This window comes from Erinaceus europaeus, chromosome 9 (assembly GCF_950295315.1).
Source record: "Erinaceus europaeus chromosome 9, mEriEur2.1, whole genome shotgun sequence".
In the NCBI taxonomy this organism is placed as follows: domain Eukaryota; kingdom Metazoa; phylum Chordata; class Mammalia; order Eulipotyphla; family Erinaceidae; genus Erinaceus; species Erinaceus europaeus.
Window position 1 is genome coordinate 91,052,435 of NC_080170.1, and position 20,541 is coordinate 91,072,975.

At 39.9% G+C, this 20,541-nt stretch overlaps 1 protein-coding gene across 17 annotated transcripts in view; it reads right to left on the minus strand.

The window, feature by feature from the left end:
* PHLDB2 (pleckstrin homology like domain family B member 2) overlaps positions 1–20,541 on the minus strand; it is a 255,011-nt gene that overhangs the window by 68,276 nt on the left and 166,194 nt on the right. For all 17 annotated transcript variants that reach the window (XM_060198382.1, XM_060198379.1, XM_060198394.1 and 14 more), the window contains one exon: positions 16,533–17,887. In XM_060198382.1, coding sequence (XP_060054365.1) covers positions 16,533–17,887 — 1,355 coding nt within the window. The remainder of the gene's footprint in view (positions 1–16,532; positions 17,888–20,541) is intronic.

The window sequence follows — 20,541 nt, forward strand, 5'->3', positions numbered from 1 at the left end:
GTGGCACGTGGCATAAGGACCAGCATAAGAATCCCGGTTCAAGCCCCCAGCTCCCCACCTGCAGGGGAGTCGCTTCACAAATGGTGAAGCAGGTCTGCAGGTATCTTTCTCTCCCCCTCTCTGCCTTTCCCTCCTCTCTCCATTTCTCTCTGTCCTATCCAACAACATCAATAACTACAACAATAAAACAACAAGGAGAACAAAAAGGGAATGAATAAATATTTTTAAAAAGTAATATCTTGGTGGTGTCTTCAATCCAGGGAAGTCTGACTCTCTTTCCAGTCACCAGGTTCCAGATGCCATCAGGATGCTGGCCAGGCTTCCCTGGATTGAAGACCCCACCAATGTATCCTGGAGCTCCAATTCCCCAGAGACCCACTCTACTAGGGAAAGAGAGAGGCAGACGGGAGTATGGACCGACCAGTCAACGCCCATGTTCAGCGAGGAAGCAATTACAGAAGCCAGACCTTCTACCTTCTGCAACCCTCAATGACCCTGGGTCCATGCTCCCAGAGGGATAGAGAATGGGAAAGCTATCGGGGGAGGGGGTGGGATATGGAGATTGGGCGGTGGGAATTGTGTGGAGTTGTACCCCTCCTACCCTATGGTTTTGTTAATTAATCCTTTCTTAAATAAAAAAAAATAAAAAAAGAAAATAAAAATAAATAAATTAATTAATTAAAAAAAAAGTAATATCTTATTACTCTATACACAAAAAGAGAGAAGTTATTTAAAGAATCATTTAATTGAAAAAGAATAGCTAAGTCTTCAACTTTTTTCTTGAAATGCTTCAAATGATTTTTTTCATCACCAAGGTTTTCTTTTTTCTTATCAATTTTTTTCACATGAGTAGTTAAAATGACAAAAAGTGTGAATTTCCACAAAAATGAGAAGTATTTCAAATCATTTCCTGATAGGAAAACATCAATGTAGCTCAAATACTCACATCATTAAACCTTTGACTCATTAATCTGGAACACTTAAATGATAGTTCATTTATTCAAAACATCAAATTAGAAAGCATTGGTGACTATAATACTATAGCTGATACTTCAGTGAGCTTCCCAGGAAAAACACGCAAATACATATATAGAGAGAGAGACATATATAACATTTAACTCTTTGTAAATTTACTATGTATATTTGTGAATAACAGGTATAATTTACAAATGCTAATAAGCCTAGATAAATCTCAACAAATTCAGCTCCCTCATCCATCCCAACAACATTAAAATGAAAAAAATCAGGATATCTATTGGTATTATATCTATTACAGTGAGAATAAAATAAAAAAAAAACTTTCACAGAAAAATATTTGTCAAGCTGGTTAACAACAACAACAACAAAAATTTAAGTAGGTCAGTTGTAAAGAAAAATCCTGTTGGCAGTTAGTTCTTTATTAAGTGAATGAGTAGTACCCAGTAGAAAAGTCAGATAGGGGGAATCGAGCAGTAGGTAGAGCAGTGGGTTAAGCGCATGTGGCACCAAGCGCAAGGACCAGCATAAGGATCCCAGTTCAAGCCCCCGGCTCCCCACCTTCAGGGGAGTCGCTTCACAAGCGGTGAAGCAGGTCTGCAGGTGTCTATCTTTCTCTCCCCCCTCTGTCTTCCTCTCCATCTCCATTTCTCTCTGTCCTATCTAACAATGACAACAACAACAATAACAACTACAACATAAAAAAAAAGAGGAAAAGAAAAAAAAAAGACTTAAAAAAATAAAGTCAGATAGCAACAAAATCTCCCAGTTTCCACAAAATAATTAAATGAAAAGATAGAAGTCACTCTTAAGCTGCATTTGACTTTAACCTGCCCTTTAAGCACTCCTCCACATCCCCTTCAAAATTAATGAAATTGCTTGATGGAGAGGATTATTCAACTGGTTCGTGTAAGCCCACCTTCCTCTCATTGTCTGAAATTCTGGACTCCAGCTGCAACTCAGTCCTCATGGTCTCTTTCCTTAGCAGTCATGCATAGCTCCACCACCTCATCCCAGGCACTTCTGCACTTTGTCAGTCCAGGAGCCCTGGTGTTTATTTATCTGTACAGCTGCCATCAGCTGCTGCCAAGCCCTACCTATCTCAGCATTATGGGGAGGCATGAAAAGTAGGGAACACAATATTCACTGCTTGATTTTAAAACTGCTTCAACTGTCTAGAAAAAGTATACACAGGAATGTGCAACCACAACAAATGTTAAAGGACATGTGAAGGGGGGATTACAAATAAGATGTTGATTTTTACCCCTGAATCCTTACTGAATAGTATCCATATATAATAGATGCAAATCTCCAAGGAAAAGTTCTTCTGCCATTATGTCAATTAAGCTGAAGCATTTAAACTCAGTCTTTTACTAATATTTACAGATCAGAATGTGTACAGATGAAACTCTGACATTAATTACATTTTGTATTATCTGAAAGATATCAATATCTTTCAGATAATACAAAATATTATTCAATATGAGGACGCCAATGAACAGTGTCCTTTACAGAAGCATGCCACGTACATCCTTCCTAGGTTCTGATACACAGCAAAATTTCTCCCTCATATCCTTCCTAAAATAGTTTCTTTGCTGCCAGTGCTATTGCTTAATTCCAGAGGGAATAAATTATCCAAGACATAAGATGGATGCTATTTCAGACAGTGAAACACAGTATTCAAAGTCTTGTGAACAGGAAGTTTTGTCTACTGGTATGTGCTTCTCTCTATTCTTATCACCCCATTCACAGCCAATCTGTCCAGTCTTGAATCACACATACATACAGTGATGCTATCCACGGGCCTAAAAGAAATGTGGCTTTGTGGAGACACACTGCTTCCAAACTGCACCAAAGAAAAATAAACCAATGAGTTGAAGTGCGTCAGAAGAAAGCTTACAAGGCATTTCAGAAATGATTACAAAATGCCTTTTAAGGAATACCCTGATCAGGATTTACTGCTAAAGTAATTCTTTTTCTAACCCCCCTTATTTTGAGTATTGTCCTAGCTTTCACAATCTTGTTTTCTACTGATCACACATTACTATCTTCTGTGAGCTAACACCCAGGTGACCATTCTTTCAATAAAATCAGATTGAGCATAACTAATACTAATGCTGGACCATCAAGAGAAAAGTAGGATTGGAAAGCTGAGATGCTAATATGTACTGAACTAACATTCAATTGTTTCTGACATCTCACTTGACAAATTGCTGAGTTGGGAGATACGGTCTTTGAGAGCTCTAATTCCTACCCACCTTTCCTAACCTGCAATTTACTGTGCTTTCTCTCAAAAAGCCATTAGATAAGACAACAGGAACCTTCCCCTTTCTCTATAAAGCTCGTTATTTTTCCCAGTCCTGAAACCTCTAGGGTGGGGCTCACTTTCCTGCATGCTTCTCTCAGTTCATAGCAACTGATACTGCATCTGCCATCCCAATTTAATCAATGCAACCAGTATCACCTAGCATGCTTCACTTCAGACTGTGTCCAGAGACGTCAGGCGTGAATGTCAACCCTACAGCTTCATTATCCTGGTGAGATATTTCCTAGCTCATAGGACTCAACTCCATTTTGGGTGTTGCACTTAACAAAACCTCAAAACATAGATATAGATCAGGCAGGGCCCATGAGATAGGACATATGTACACAGGTATCCATAAGTTAGAGGAAAATATATACATGAAAGCAAAAGTGCACAATAGTTAGCAGTGAGTTAATAAATGCAGCAAGCAACTAGAAAGGCCTAAAAAGACACCATAAAGTACCTAATCAAATAAGTCTACTTAGGCCTACTTAGACCTCCCCACCTACCTCCTATTACACTTCCCTCAATCACGCCAAAGCTAACCTTGCCAGACAAAGCTACAAAAATTAAACACTACAGAAGCTATATAAGGGGAGTCAGGCAGTAGTGCAGTGGGTTAAGAGCATGTGGCGCAAAGCACAAGGACCGGGATAAGGATCCCTGTTCGAGCCTCCTGGCTCCCCACCTGCAGGGGAGTCACTTCACAGGCGGTGAAGCAGGTCTGCAGGTGTCTATCTTTCTCCCCCTCTCTGTCTTTCCCTCCTCTCTCCATTTCTCTCTGTCCTATCCAACAACATCAATAACAATAACAACAATCACTACAACAATAAAATAACAAGGGCAACAAAAGGAAATAAATATTTTTTAAAAATTAAAAAAAAAGCTGAATAAGGGCAAGAGACTGGCATACTTTAAGATGACTCTTAAGTCACTACCAGGCCACTCCATCAGCTGGGGGCCTAGTCAGGGAGTGCTGGGGTTTCCACACAGACATGATGGGCCTACACCTCTAACAGATCCCTCTCATCACTGTTAATGGTCATCTCCCTCAGGAACAACAAAATGGACCTCTTTGTGGGCCCCTATAGGAACTTGCCCTTGATGTGGATCAACAATGGTAGGGAATGTTCCATTCTCCTAAGGGAGGTTGGACAACATACTCTACCTGAAATTAGTGCAGCCTGGAATGTTCCTAGCCATGATCACAGAATGTGAGCTCAGACCTACAGGGATGCAGAGGTTACATAGGCTCCTCTCCTGAATATGGGTCCCAGATCAAACCGACTGGGTTTACAGATAACAATATTTATATACTATCCTCATATTTGGGAATTACTCTTTCCTGATCCAGCTTTCTAGTCCTTTTTCCAACTATGACACCATCTCCCCAGACAATAACTTGGGTCCACCTGTATATTAGATATCAGACTCAGGTAAAAACTAATAAATTCATGGGCCCTTGGAATATACCTAAAATAGACCTACTAGCTTTCTACAAAATGGAAACCCCAATCTTCATTTGCAATATTCCAGCCTTTAGGTTCATGGTTAGTCAGCAATTTGTTCTGCTTTATATCTTAACTCTTTTTCAGCCACCAGGTTTCAGATGCTACCATGATGCCAAACAGACTTCCCTGGGAAGATGACACCACCAATGTGTCCTTGAGTCCACTTCCCCAGACCCCTAGGGGAAGAGAGAGACAGGCTGGGAGTATGGATAGATCTGCCAACGCCAAAGTTCATTGAGGAAGCAATTACAGAAGCCAGACCTTCCATCTTCTGCACCCCATAATGATCCTGGGTCCATACTCCCAGAGGGATAAAATATAGGAAAGCCAGGGGCGGGGTGGTGACTCACCTGGTTGAGCACACATGTTACAATGTGCAAAGATCTGGGTTCAAGCCCCCAGACCCCACTTGTAGGAAGAAAGGTTTGCAAGTGGTGAAGCAGGGTTGCAGGTGTCTCTCTATCTCTCTACTGCTCTATCACTCCTTCCCTCTTGATTTCTGGCTATCTCTATCCAATAAACAAATAAAGAGTTACAAATTAAAATAAAAATATTTTTAAAATAGGAAAGCTATCAAGGGAGATCTTCTCCCTTGATACAGAGTTCTGGTGGTGGGAGTTATGTACCCTTCTCATCCTATGGTCTTGTCAATATTTCCATTTTATCAAAAAAAAAAAAAAAGCCAGCAGAGCAGAATCTGTATATCTAAATGGCCAAAACACTGGTTTTAGCACTTAGAAAGTAGGTCACTTTGAATAACATTATTTTAAATGCATACTTTTTTTTCTGTTTTTTTCATGTTTTCATACAAGGTACATAATAAAAAAAATAACTTCCAAGGCAAATAAGAACTTAAAGAATTATTTGTGAAGAAAATGCTGTGAATTCTTTTTAAATTGTTTTATTATCTTTTTATTGTTATAGTTATTGTTGTTGATATTGTCATTGTCAGGACAGAGAGAAATGGAGAGAGGAGGGGGAAGACAGAGAGGGGGAGAGAAAGACAGAAACCTGCAGACCTGCTTCACCACCTGTGAAGCGACTCCCCTGCAGGTGGGGAGCCCGGGGCTCGAACCAGGATCCTTACACTGGTCCTTGCACTTTGTGCCACGTATGCTTAACCCGTTGCACTACAGCCCGACTCCCTTATTATCTTTATTTACCAGATAGAAACAGCCAGAAATTGAGAGGAAGGGGGAGAGAGAGAGACAGAAACAGAGACAGAGAGACACCTGCAGCCCTGCTTCACGACTTGTGAAGCTTCCCCTCTGCAGGTGGGAACCGGGAGCTTGAGTCCTGGTCTTTGAGCATTGTAATATGTGCGCTTAACCAGGTGCACCACCACCTGGCCCCATGAATTTTTTTTCAAGTCGATGGTAGAGTGCTATTTTGTGACTACATTTCAAAGGAATGTATCTGGTATTGCCTCATTGTAGTTCATAGCCCTGTTAAGAATCTAACCCATCTCCATACTCCTTTGTGTATTTGGCAGCAGCCAGTCTAAGTCACAGGACTCTATGTAGAGTATAAAAATAAATAATGGGGGAGTCAGGCGGTAGTGCAGCGGGTTGAGCTCACATGGCGCAAAGCGCAAGGACCAGTGTAACCCGGTTCAAGTCCCCGGCTCCCCACCTGCAGGGGAGTCCTTCACAGGCGGTGAAGCAGGTCTGCAGGTGTCTCTCTTTCTCTCCCCCTCTTTGTCTTCCCTTCCTCTCTCCATTTCTCTCTGTCCTATCTAACAATGAACAACATCAATAACAACAGCAATAATAACTACAATAATTAAAAAACAAGGGCAACAAAGGGGAATATAAATAAATAGATAGATAGATAAATAAATAAATAAATAAATGGGGCCAGGCAGTGGTGCACCCAATTAAGTGCACCTGGTGAGAGCCTCCAGCTCCCCACATGCAGTGGGGAAGCTTCACAAGCAGTGAAGCAGGTCTGCAGATGTCTATCTTTCCCTCTCTACCTCTGCTCTCAATTTCTCTGTCCTATCAGATAAAATAGAAGAGAAAGGAAAAGAAAAAAGAAAGAAAGAATAGCCACCCAGAGGGTGAATTAGTATTGCTGGTGCCGCGTCCCAGCAACTGGAGGCATAATAATGATAATAATAATAATAGAAACAACTCAGAAAACTAACTGCTCACACTTAAGCACAGGTGAAATCTTTGTCAAAATACTACTAAACATTTCCAATCATTTCTCACATAGAATAAAGTGTCAAATTCTAGGGATTAGTGATAACTTATTTTAAATGCCTTTTTTCTTGGGGCCAGGCGGTGGCACACCTGGTTGAGCGCACAGATTACATACAGATGGAGATGGGGGGCCTGAATCTAGGTCCTTTGAGCCTGGTAACAATGTTCTACTGGGTGCACCACCACTCGGCCCTGGCCCCAATACTATTTTTTTAACTTAAGAATGTTTTCTCAACTTGCATTCCTACTTTTAGGCATTACAATTTTTCTGTATGGAAATAAGGAAAAGCTTTAAGAGTCTGTTGTTATCTCAGAGGTATGTTTTCACATTTCCCCAAAGGCATATTCCACATACCTTGTACTCCACCAAAGTGCCATCCCTTCCAAGCCCTTATTGATCCTTCCACTTCTTCCCTTAGTGACCCTGGTCTTCATGCCAATGGATGATATGTGTTACACACATTTGCTCCTTTACCTCTGAAATCCCACATATGAGTGAGATGATATGGTATTTATCCTTCACTTTCTGTCTTGTCCCATTTAGTGCTGACCCCCTCCAATTCCATTCACTTGTAGTACAATGTAAGATTTCATCTTTCTTTTAAAAGTTAACTGGTGTTTCATATCACAGCTTCCTTATCCATTATGAGTAAAATATTTTAAATGTAGATCCATAAATGACTTTTACTTTAGATATAGTAAGAAATCTGACCACACATATAGGGTAAATCAATAGTTCTGTATCATTCCAGCCTCATGCAGCTGTTGGCTTTGACATATTTCCTGTTCTCATCTAGTTTGTAGGTTTTCTTGTGAATCATATTTATAGGTTTAATTTATTGCTTGATAATAATTTTTTTAATTACAGGGATGAGATTTTTTTCCCCAAAAACTGGCATGGTAAAACACACACAAACACACCCTAAGTTACCATCTACATTTCCACATTTAGCACAAGATGCCAACCTAATTTAAGATTCACAGCACACATGTCAGTTCAGAGCAGGGATTTCTAAATGTGTGGCACCATCAAGAGGCAATAGCTTGTACTGCCTCTGTAACAAGAACATAGGACTTGATCTCAAGTACAAAGGAACCTCCTTTCAATAATTACAATTACAGATTACGTGACACAGGATTACACAAAATCTTTGACTCCATGGTTTCTCAATGTGGAATAACTAGATTACTATCAAATGCTATTTTTCCCCTTTCCATTTTGTTTCTTCCCATCTAGCTCTCCAACTGAAGGAGGAAAAAAAAGTTGTGGTAAGGTTTTCTTTTTGCTAACGAGATACCTTTCAAGTCAGATGGAGGCCAGAATAACTTTCAGTACTTAAGCTTGTCATTATATTTCAAACATATTATTATTTGTAGAAAAATAGGCTAATACTATGACTAGACAACAACTGGTAGTCTTTTAACATTGTCCACTCTTTTTCCAATCAAGAAAGACTGTCAGATTTGCAATTTAGTTCAACATAAGCAAAAAAGGTCTGAATGTCAAAAGCATCTCTTGAGGTCAGATCCCTTTGGAAGTGGAGGCAGTATGATGCAGGTAGAGATGTGAAACATAATTATAAATAGTAAGATTCATCTCACAATGTTCACTCTTCTTAGACTTCCAGACAAATTTTCTTAATTACAATCTTGAATAGTACTGACCTGTCTACTCACTGGTTTGTAAAATAGTATGTGTATCACACCAATGTAAGATTAGCAAGTATATACACCTATTTAATAGAATATTACAGCTCCTTAAGTAGGTTCAATTACACTTTTATTCTCATTGTGTGATGCCTTGTGAGATCTGGCATAATTTTACAACATGCTTGAGAAAAGAAATCAAGTATGGGCCTACATACTTGGAAATGTGACAATGGTGTGTTTATTGAGGCAACACAGATGACTGTCAGTCACCAGCCATAAAGAAGTTACTGGATTGCTACAATGCAATTGTGGGAATTCATTGGTTCTCCATAATAGCACACAGATGATTCTGTTTATGTAGCCAAAAGGATACTTTCAACAGCCATACAGCAGTAGGGTTTATTTTTTGTGGTTTCCCCCACTCCTTTCTTTTTAAAGTGACTTTGACTGCCCTGGGGGCCTAATACACAGTAGATGGTTATCACTATTTTGGTTTAACTGGGAAGGAATGCAAGTATCAAATGAGATGAAAATTCTTGTCTCTTTTATAATGATTTCTCTGACTTCTAGAATATGAAGCTTGCCAAAGGATCAAGGGGGTTGAAACAATCACTGGTCAGTTCAAAATATGCCACAAAGTCTAAGCACTGAAGTCCACACAATTCATGCACAAGAGATTCTCTCAGGAGATGGTTGCAACTAATAACTTAGTTTGGAGGGTTTTATAATAAATAAGACTATCAGTTTCTAAAATTATAAAAGAGAAACCATTGACATAAAGACACAAGAAAGAATTGACAGCTGAGATCAAGAAAGAAAAATTATAAAAAACTAAGCATCTCAAATAACAGTAGTTGGAGACTAACAGATTCAAAGTGAATTATTATAACTCATTATTAGGCCTTTGGAGGTTTGTAATTATCGTTCAGTCTTTTGTACTCAATATAATTTTACCTTAAGTTTTTACTTATTTTTCCTATTTTTATCAGTGATATAATAATGGTTACAAGAATATAATATTACAAGGGCATAGTTACACACCAAACTCACCATCAAAGTTCTGTGACACCCCCTTTGAGAATCATACTTCTCAAAATTCTTAGAGATAGTTTGGTCTCTTTTTCCCCTACAAGTTCATGTTTCAATTCCCTGCATTCCACATATGAATAAGGTCATCCTGTAGTTGTCTTTCCCTTCCTCACTTCACTAAGCATAATCACCTCCAGTTCCATCCATTTTGCCCTGAAGTATATATGATGGGAGTCCGTGGTAGCACAGCGGGTTGAGCACAGGTGGCGCAAAGCACAAGAACTGGCGGAAGGATCTCGGTTCGAGCCTCCAGCACCCCACCTGCAAGGGAGTCGCCTCATAGGTGGTGAAGCAGATCTGCAGGTGTCTTTCTCTCCCCCTCTCTGTCTTCCCCTCCTCTCTCCATTTCTCTCTGTCCTATCTAACGATGATGACATCAACAACAACAAAATAAATAAATAAATAAATAAAATTAAAATAAAGATTCTCTGTTCTGAAAACTAAGAATATTGACCTATACAGAGTAATAAATATTTAAATCTAAGAGTTCCCCAAATTCAAGAAAATAGTGACATTTTGATTATTTAAATATGCTCTTCTGTACCAGAATGTGAAAGGATACCTAATAGAACAAAAGTTGATGAAAATGTATAAATTGTAGATTTGATTATCGCCTCTATGAGGAGTCCTGAACATTAAATGGAGTAAGGAGAGTATTTTGAACAAATGGTGTTTGTTCAAAAATTGAATTGAGACAGGTTGACCACAAGTCACACAAACAAAAGTCAATTCAAAATGATTAAAGATAGGATATTAGATAGGAACCCATAAACCACACAGAAGAAAAGACAGAACACTCCATGATGTCTGCTTCAGGAACATTTCTGGAGACACAAGTCCTAAGTAGAAATAAACCAATGAGACTGCAGCAGACTGAAAAGCTCTTACACAGGAAAAGGAACCATCACCAAAACAAAGACACTCAACTGAATGGGAAAAGATTTCTACACATACGCATCAAACAAAAGGCTAATAAGCAAGACATATAAAGATCTCACAAAATTCAGCAACGAGAAAATAAGCAATATCATTTAAAAACAGTGATGGGATATGAACAGATTTTTCACCAAGAAAGATATTCAGATGGCTAATAAACATAAGGAAGAATACTCCATGTCACCGACTACCAGAAATGAATATCACAACAAGGAAATACCAGTGCACACCTGTGAGAATGTCGTTAGAAATGGGGAAGAAAAAAAAAAACGGTGCTGGCAAAATGTGCTAGGGAAAAGGGAACCCTTCCTTCCACACTGTTGATGGAAATGTAAATAGGCCCAACTCCTGTGTAAATCAGCCTGGATAATACCCAAAATATATACTATATAATACAAAAATTCCTCTCCTAGAGATCTATCCAGAGAACACAAAACCTCATACCCAAAGAGATTTCCTCATGCTGTCTTTATAGCAGCACTATCTACAATAGTGGAAATAACTCAAATGTCCAAAGACAGATGAGCAGAAAAGGAATCTAATGAAGCTGCCTAGTCCTGTCTCAGATTGCTATACCCAATACCAACTCAGAAGTCTCTAAGTTAATTAATAATAACAGAATTAATCATTAATAATCCATAAGTTAGTTCTTCTTTATGGACCCAGGATTATTTTTAAAAAATATTTATTCATTTTTCCCTTTTGCTGCCCTTGTTGTTTTATTGTTGTAGTTATTATTGTTATTGATATTGCCATTGTTGGATAGGACAGAGAGAAATGGAGAGAGGAGGGGAAGACAGAGAGGGAAAGAGAAAGATAGACACCTGCAGACCTGCTTCACCACCTGTGAAGTGACTCCCCTGCAGGTGGAGAGCCAGGGGCTCCAACCGGGATCCTTACACTGGTCCTTGCGCTTTGCGCCACCTGTGCTTACCCTGCTGCACTACCGCCCTGGCACCCCATAAGTTAATTCTTTGAAATATCAAGATGTGGAGTGGAGGGTAAGGGAATCTGGGAATAGTTCAGCTAGATGGTACCATGATGAAGCTCCAGGTTTGAGTCCTGGTACTACATAGGAGTTACACAGGGAAGACCAGGGTACCTGTGCATGGTGAACCAGTTCTGTGCTGTGAAATTTGTATTTGGCAAGCTGAAGGGTCACTTAAGTGTACTTAATCTTTTTTCTGCACACACAACACCTTGTACTGTTTTAGCACTTATAAATATTGGTTTTCATACTTACCACTAGTAAATATTAGTGAATTTCTCTTTCCAATTGTTTCCTCCTATTTGCTAAGATTCCTGTGCCCTTAAAGCCTTATTTCAGCTTCCAGTGAGTTTGTGTGTGTGTTGTGTTATTGGTGGTGGTGGTGGTACTCCCAGAGTACCAGGTGAAACTTTATTCACAAAGCTTCAAGAACACTGATCTATTGTTCATGAAACTTCCCCTCATACTGTGCATGATGCTTTTATGTAGTGGTTCAAACCTGATTCACTGAGCATCGTACAGTGTATGCATAACTGGGTGAATTATTCACCAAAACATTTGTACTACTTTTTCTAAGAATAGACTCCTTTCTCCGAATATCCAATAAATTGTCATTTCAATAGAAATTAGTTTTAAATTAACAAAGTACTTACCCTATGTTACATTTTTTAAAAAATATAAATTTCTGGGACCGGGTGGTGGCACAGCTGGTTGAGTGCACATGTTGCAATGCACAAGGGCCTTGGTCCCCACCTGCAAGGGGAAAGCTTTGCGAGCGGTAAAGCAGTGTTGCAGATGTCTCTGTCTCTCCCTTCCCTACCAATTTGTACTGAGTCATTCTATTAATGACTGCTTATTCTCTGTCTCTCAAAATTCAGGAAAAGATATTTTTCTTTATTTTTTTATATTATTATTATCATCATTAATTGCTACCAAGATTATCACTGGGACTTGGTGCTGGCACTATGAATTCACTGCTCCCAGCAGCCTTTTTTTTTTTTTCCTTTCTGCTTTATTTGATAGGACAGAGAGAAATTGAGAGAGGAAGGGAAGACAGAGAGGGAGAGAGAAAGATGAACACCTGCTGCTCCCCTTCACCACTCGTGAAGCCCCCACCCCCACCCCCACCCCGAAGGTGGGGAGCTGGGTTTAAACTGTTCCCCTGCACATGATAATGTGTGTGCTCAACTTATTATGCCACCACCTAAACTCCTGAAAATTTTGTTTTTCTAAATCACTTTACTTTTTAATGGCAATCATCATATGTAATGCATTCCTAAGAATCTGTTCGTGTTTTCACTAGGGTATTAATCACATGAGCAAAAGTTATGGCTGAGAGGGAAGGGGTAGATAGCATAATGGTTATGCAAACAGACTCTCATGCCTGAGGCTCCAAAGTCCCAGGTTCAATCCCTGCACCACCATAAGCCAGAGTTGAGCAGTGCTCTGGTAAAAAAAAAACCAACAAAAACTTTGTTATTACTGAGGCCAAATTTAAGGTATCATATTGAAAAATAGGTTTCATTTCATCAAATATGGCAAGCCTATTATTAAAGAGAAAGAATATACTACACACACACACACACACACACACACACACACACACACACACTGCCACCACCACCACCACCAACTCCACCAATAACACACACAAACTCTCACTGGAAGCTGAAATATAGTAAGCCTATTATTAAAGAGAAAGGATACACTATACACACACACACACACACACACACACACACACACACACACACACTGCTGCCACCACCACCACCACCACCAATAAATAACACACACAAACTCTCACTGGAAGCTGAAATAAGGCTTTAAGGGCACAGGAATCTTAGCAAATAGGAAGAAACAATGGGAAAGAGAAATTCACTAATATTTAGAAGTGGTGAGTATAAAAACCAGTATTTATAAGTGCTAAAACAGTGCAAGGTGTTGTGTGTGCAGAAAGGTTAAAGTACACTTAGGTAACCTGTCAGCTTTCCAGACACACATTTCATGGTTTGGAACAAAAATAAGATTTTTTTTAAACTCACACAGATTTCTACTGTGTTGATATTTATTTATTTATTTATTTATTTATTCCCTTTTGTTGCCCTTGTTGTTTTTTATTGTTGTAGCTATTATTGATGTCTTCGTTGCTAGATAGGACAGAGAGAAATAGAGAGAGGAGGAGAAGACAGAGAGGAGGAGTGAAAGACACCTGCAGACTTGTTTTACCACCTGTGAGGTGACTCCCCTGCAGGTGGGGAGCCAGGGGCTCGAACTGGGATCCTTACACCAGTCCTTGAGCTTTGCGCCACATGCGCTTAACCCGCTGTGCTACCACCTGACTTCCAAATAAGAATATTTTACAAGATTTTTTTGTAGTGATAAACTACTCTTCTAGATTCTTAAAACATCATCATAGAATTTAATTCTTAGACTTCATTAACATCTTTTCAGCCCAAAATAGTGCTAGATATGCTATCCACACAGAAATTGTATATATACTACATAGAATTGTTCTGAACTTGTATAAATGAATTATGCCTGGGAGTCGGGCAGTAGCACAGTGGTTGTTAAGCGCACGTGGCGCAAAGCTCAAGGACCGAAGTAAAGATCCCGGTTCTAGCCCCAGGGTCCCCACCTGCAGGGGAGTCGCTTCACAGGCAGTGAAGCAAGTCTGCAGGTGTCTATCTTTCTCTACCCCTCTCTGTCTTCCCCTCCTCTCTCCATTTCTCTCTGTCCTATCCAACATAACGACATCAATAACAACAACAATAATAACTACAACAATAAAACAACAAGGGCAACAAAAACAAAAGGGAATAAATAAATATTTTTAAAAAATGAATTATGCCCAAATACAGAAACTTTTGCCACATAATAGCTCTTTAGAATGTACAGTGATGCTTCCACAGAAATTTTTTTTAAAAAAATCTTTATAGATCTACTATAAGAAAATCGGCTGCCCTGGGCCAGGAAGGGTAACTCAGTCAGTAGAATTCAGGCTTGTATTCAGGGAGCCTTGGGTTTGACCCTTGGTACTGCATATGCTATAGTGTTGTTCTAGTCTCTACTTATCCCTCTCTCAGTCATTAAACAAAATCAAAACCTCAAAAGAACTACAGTACAGGAGCACTATCTAAAAGTCAATGTGGTGACAAAGAAACTCCACTACACTGTTGGTGGGAATGCAAACTGGTGTAGTGCTTATGAAAAACTGCATGGAGAGTGAAACAAGCAAATAAACCAGCAAACAAAATGGAGATACTTTATGATCCAGCAATACTACTCTTAGGCACATATCCAAAGAACATGAAAATGCTCATTTGAAAGGACACATGCACCCTATGTTCATAGCTGTATTATTCACAATAGCTAAGTAGGGGAAATAACCTAAATGCCCATCCATGCAAGACTAGATAAAGAAGCTATGGGATATATATTTAATGGAATACTACGCTACAATGGATAAAGATAATACTAAATTCTTTGGGACAAAATATATGTATGGAACTGGATATAATTAGGTTTAGTGAAGTAATCAAGAAGGTAAAAGACAACTTCCAATGATGTTACTCATCATATATGGAACACAGAAAACTGAAATGAACTTTGAAACTAAAAAAAGGTGGCAAACTAAAATTTTGTGAAAGTTATGGTGTTTATCATAGGACGGGGCAGTCAGAGAACTTCCGTGGTGGTGGATACAGTGTGGAACTATATCCCTCTAATCTCATAATCTTGTTAAATACTAGATCACTAACAAAAATGATGCGAAATAACTAAAAATAAATAATAGCCCCAGTCAAAGGATTCATACTCTTTCCCTCCCTCTCTCTCTCTCTGTCTCTCTTTCTTTCTTTCTTTTGCCTCTAGAGTTATCGCTGGGGCTCAGTACCTGCACTACAAATCCACTGCTCCTGTGGCCATTTTTTTCTATTTTGTTGTAGTTATTGCTACTGTTGTTGGAGAGGACAGAGAGAAATCGAGAGAGGAGGGGAAGACCTGTAGACCTGCTTCACCACTTGTGAAGCAAGTGCAGAGCCAGGGGCTAGAACCCGGACCTTATACCAGTCCTTGAGCCCTTTGCGCAACTAGGTGCGCTACTGCCTAGCCCCACCCCCTCACCACCTCTACCCTCTCAGTTTCTGCCTGCTTGGATACAATAAATAAGTAAAGATAATTTAAAAAAATTAAAAAATAACCGTTTATCTCATTGATTAGCAAAATCTTATGTGTCATCTTTTCCCATTATTTCCAATATCTTCTTCAACTGGCATAAGTTTATTTTAAAAGAAAAATTCCGTGAGCATGTGTAGTGGGTAGTAGCTATATGTATAAGAGACAAAGCTGACGAGAGCATGGAATGTTTTTGTGTACAATGCAGAAATCAAAGTAGAGTATCATTTTGGCAAACTTACACCTTTCCAGACAACTTACTATGTGGAAAAATGTAGTGTCTGATTCCCAATGAGTCCTATCTTCACTGCTCATCCTATCATACTATGCACATGCAAATTTGATAATATAAATAATACAAAGAAGTGTTTCCTCATAGAAAACACTTCTTATGAGTTTTTTTTTTTTGATCATAAGGCTCACAATAAATTCAGTAAAACAAATAAGTACCTTTGTTAGAATAAACATCTGGAAGAACTCTACAGAGCAATTTACTGTAATATTAGGCACACATCCCTAAAATACTCACATGTGACTAATCATAGTGGTCTGGGACTATAGAGGAAGGATAAGGGGAGAAATTTTAGGAAAGGGCAACAGTGACTGATACACATGGGAATAATACATGCCTACATATATCCTTGGAGTGTGTTTTAATGAAAAATGAGGTCAAGTAATAATTTGGTAAAAATTATTACCAATCGTTCCATCTCCTGCTCCCTGAGTCTTTCCTCCCTTTGCCTGCGGTGATAATCCATCAGGTCATCTCGTCCTGAAATGGAGCTAATGCTGCTTTTTCGTTCCCGAAGGACAGGCTGGGGAGTTCCTGAGGACTGTCGGAGGCTGTCCAAGTCTGAATCATCAAACTCAACAGATCCACAAGAGAAGTTCCTCCTGGCTGCAAACATTCTGTCCAGCTCTCCATGAGGAAATGACTGCCCTGGGCTATTCCCTAAGTAGGGGGCCCTATCAAGGTCATCAGAGGTACAGGAGGAGGTGGAGGCCAGAAGCATCTTCCGAGCCACTCGAGGACTAGCAGGGACACTGAGGGTGGAACTTGCATATGGGTTGCCCTCAGATGCAGAGGTTTTGTAGGGTAAAGCCCCTGAGCTCAAAGAAGAAAAATTCAGGTAATTGTCATTGTCTATTATGTTATGAGGTAGATCCTTGTCCCCCAATCTTGTTCGTTTGGAATTCCCCAGAGAACTTCTTGGAGGCAAGCTGAGAGGTGTCAGCTGGTTCTCAGTGGCCCTGTATAGCCTGGGAAGAGATCGGCTATAGGCTCCCATGTGACTCAGGCTGCTGCTGCCTGAATATTTCCTACTTCTTAAGCTGATGCTATCAAATGCAGGCTCCTTGTGTCTGGTCAACTTGGGCTGAAGTGTCAAGTTGTCCTGGATGCTCATTTTCCTAGCCTGCTTCGGGCTGGAAGGCATGCTTGCTGCTCCTGATCTACTGATGGGAGAGGGGCCAGTGTCATTCATCATCATGCTTCCATTCCACATGGCCAATAGTGAACCTGATGCTTTTCGGCCATCTAGCCCTCCAAGAAAATAGACATTGTCATGTGATTTATTTCTTGAGCTATATTTGGAATAAGGAGGCTTCTCTGAGAGCCTGAAAGACCTTTCACTGTCCCGGCCAGTATGATGATCAAAGTCTGCTCTCCCATGGGGATACCCGCTGAGGGAGAGTGAAGTGCTGAGTAAAGGAGCGGGAGATTTCATGGGCATACTTTTGTCAGTCCCATCACAGGAGAGTTGCTTGCTTCCCTGGATTTTGGCTATGGAAGGGCTACTTCTGATGCTGGTTCCTAAAGGAGAAGGGCTTCTCTTAGGAGGCACAGGTTGTGAGAGGGTTAAATAAGAGCCTGAATAGTCTCCATTGGCTTTAAATCTCAGACTGGAAGAATATTTCTTTGGGCTCAGGCTCTCCATTGTGTTTTGGGAATCGTTCTGAAGAGAATTCATGACCAAGCTTACGTCTAAGCTGCCATTTTGTAAGTCCAGCTGCTTTTGTGGATGGCTAGGCTCTGCCATAATCTTATTGGAATCTAGAAAGGAAGCCAAAGGGGGAGAAAATTAGTTGACAGAGAAGATTTAACAGGACTAACCATCAATCAGTCTTTATCTAAAAGAAGTCTTGCCGATAGTCAGACCTAATGCAATTAACAAACATGATAACAAAACTCCAATACAAAAGGAATAAAAATCACTGATGTGGAACTTTTTTGTACCAAAGAAAACAATGCAACAGTATATCAATGATATTTGAGTGGAACGAACGTCTAACTGAGTACAGGTACAAGATTAGGTTAATACAAAAGCTCTAGGTTAGGGGAAAGTGTTTAGGTCCTGGAACACCACGGCAGAGGAAGGCCTGTGGGCCTGTGGGAGGGGTTAGATTGTTATGTAGAAAACTGAAAAATATTACACATGTACAAACTACTGTATTTTACTGTCAGCTGTAAACCACTAATCCCCCCAACAAAGAAGAAAATAAATTAAGGGTTAAAAAAAAAAAAAGAACCATTTCCCTTCGGTGTTCTAGTTCTAGGCAGACCACCTGCTTCCTGATTACCTAGCAAACATCCAAAGGGATGATACAATGATTTTCCTTTAGATGTTTCTGCTGAAATAATTAACCACCGGGAGTAAAGTCCTGAGGAAACAAACTTCAGACAAAAGTGGAAATGCTTATGTGAGGCATGGATCAAAACCATGGGTCTATGAGAATTGCCTTTCCAATAAAAAAGCTTAGTAAAGTTCCTTCCGCACTAAGAAAATGTAAGTAACAAAAGATGAAAGAAGCATTCCCCAAATCAAGCTAAGAGTGAAGTGTTAAAAAAAAAAGAAACTTGAAACAGATCAAGATTTCAGTTTTCCCCGCTCACCCAGATATGTCATGCTCACTCTTTCTCACAGGCCTTTTCCTATAGTGGAAAGCATCTTTCTCTGTCTTTTACACCTACCCAAAACTGTCTTTCTGTTTCTCTCTGCTGCAGCTGTCTTTCTGTTTCTTTCTCCCTCTTCTCTCTCCCTCTTTATCTCCCTTTCCTCTCAATTTATCTTTGTCCTATCATATAAAATAAATACGGTTTTTTAAAAAAAATATTTATTTATTTATTCCCTTTTGTTGCCCTTGTTGTAGCCTTGTTGTGGTTATTATTGTTGTTGTTAGTGATGTCGTTGTTGGATAGGACAGAGAGAAATGGAGAGAGGAGGAGAAGACAGAGAGGAGGAGAAAGATTGACACCTGCAGACCTTCTTCACCGCCTGTGAAGCGACTCCTCTGCAGGTGGGGAGCCTAGGGCTCGAACCAGGATCCTTAGGCCGGTCCTTGCACTTTGCGCCACCTGCACTTAACCCGCTGCACTACTGCCCGGCTCCCAAATACAGTTTTAAAAAAAAAAGTCTTAATTACAATTTACCACTGTACATAAGTATCTCTCTGTTTCCCTTCCATTTCCCTTTTTACTTCTTTCTCTACCCAGAAACTAAAAATTAAAAATATACAAAATTGGGAGTCGGGCGGTAGCAGTGCGTTAAGTACACGTGGTACAAAGCGCAAGGGTGGGCGTAAGGATCCCAGTTCAGCCCCCCACCTCGCTCCCCACCTGCAGGGGAGTCGATTCACAAGCAGTGAAGCAGGTCTGCAGGTGTCTATCTTTCTCTTCCCCTCTCTGTCTTCCCCTCCTCTCTCCATTTCTCTCTATCCTATCCAACAATGACGACATCAGCAACAACAGCAATAATAACTATAACAACAATAAAAAACAAGGGCAACAAATAAATAAATATTAAAAATATTAATATATATACAAAGTTTCCTTTTCTTCTTTTTTTTTAAATTAATGACTTTCTATAATTGTTTCTCCACTGAGCGTGGTCATTGGTAGATCAATCTATACCCCCAGCAAAATTTCCTTTTTGTCATTATCAGAGTGAAAACACAACATTCTCACTGAATTCAGATGCTACTAAGAATATTCTCCAATACTTCCGGACCCTCAAGCTTTAGTGATATCTCTGGTCTCTTTCTGACTGATTCATTGATAGAGGGTTACAAGACTGTAAGATCACAGAGTATAGTTTTACACTTGCACCCACCACCAAAAAGTTCTGTGTCCCCACCCTACCACCTCCCAATAGTAACCACCACACTTCTCACAGTCTTAGAAACAGGTTGTTTAATACTGTTTTTGTTGCTGTTGTTGTTGTTGTTCATTTGGTCTTTGCAAGTATCAAGTCTCTAGATTCCACATATGAGTGAAACCATTCATCTGGTGGCTGCCTTTCATCTCTTATTCCTCCAGGCATAATCACCTCTATTGAACTCTTTCTAGTGTATCATCTGTTTTCCACCTACACCATGCCTCGGCCTCCCGTGAGCTTAATGTGCAGCTTGGCGATACGAGAATCCGGCATGAAGCCCAGCCAGTCTATCTTGGCGTTACTCTCGATCACACTCTGTCATTTCACAAACATCTCATAAAAACTGCAGCAAAGGTGGACGCGAGGAATAACAGCATTGCAAGACTGGCCAGCTCCTCATGGGGCGCGAGCGCTTCCACACTACGATCATCATCTCTGGCATTATGCTATTCCACTGCAGAATACTGTGCCCCAGTATGGTTCCGTAGCCCCCATGTCCACTTGGTCGATTCCAAATTATATTCCTCCATGAGGATAATTTCTGGAACCATCT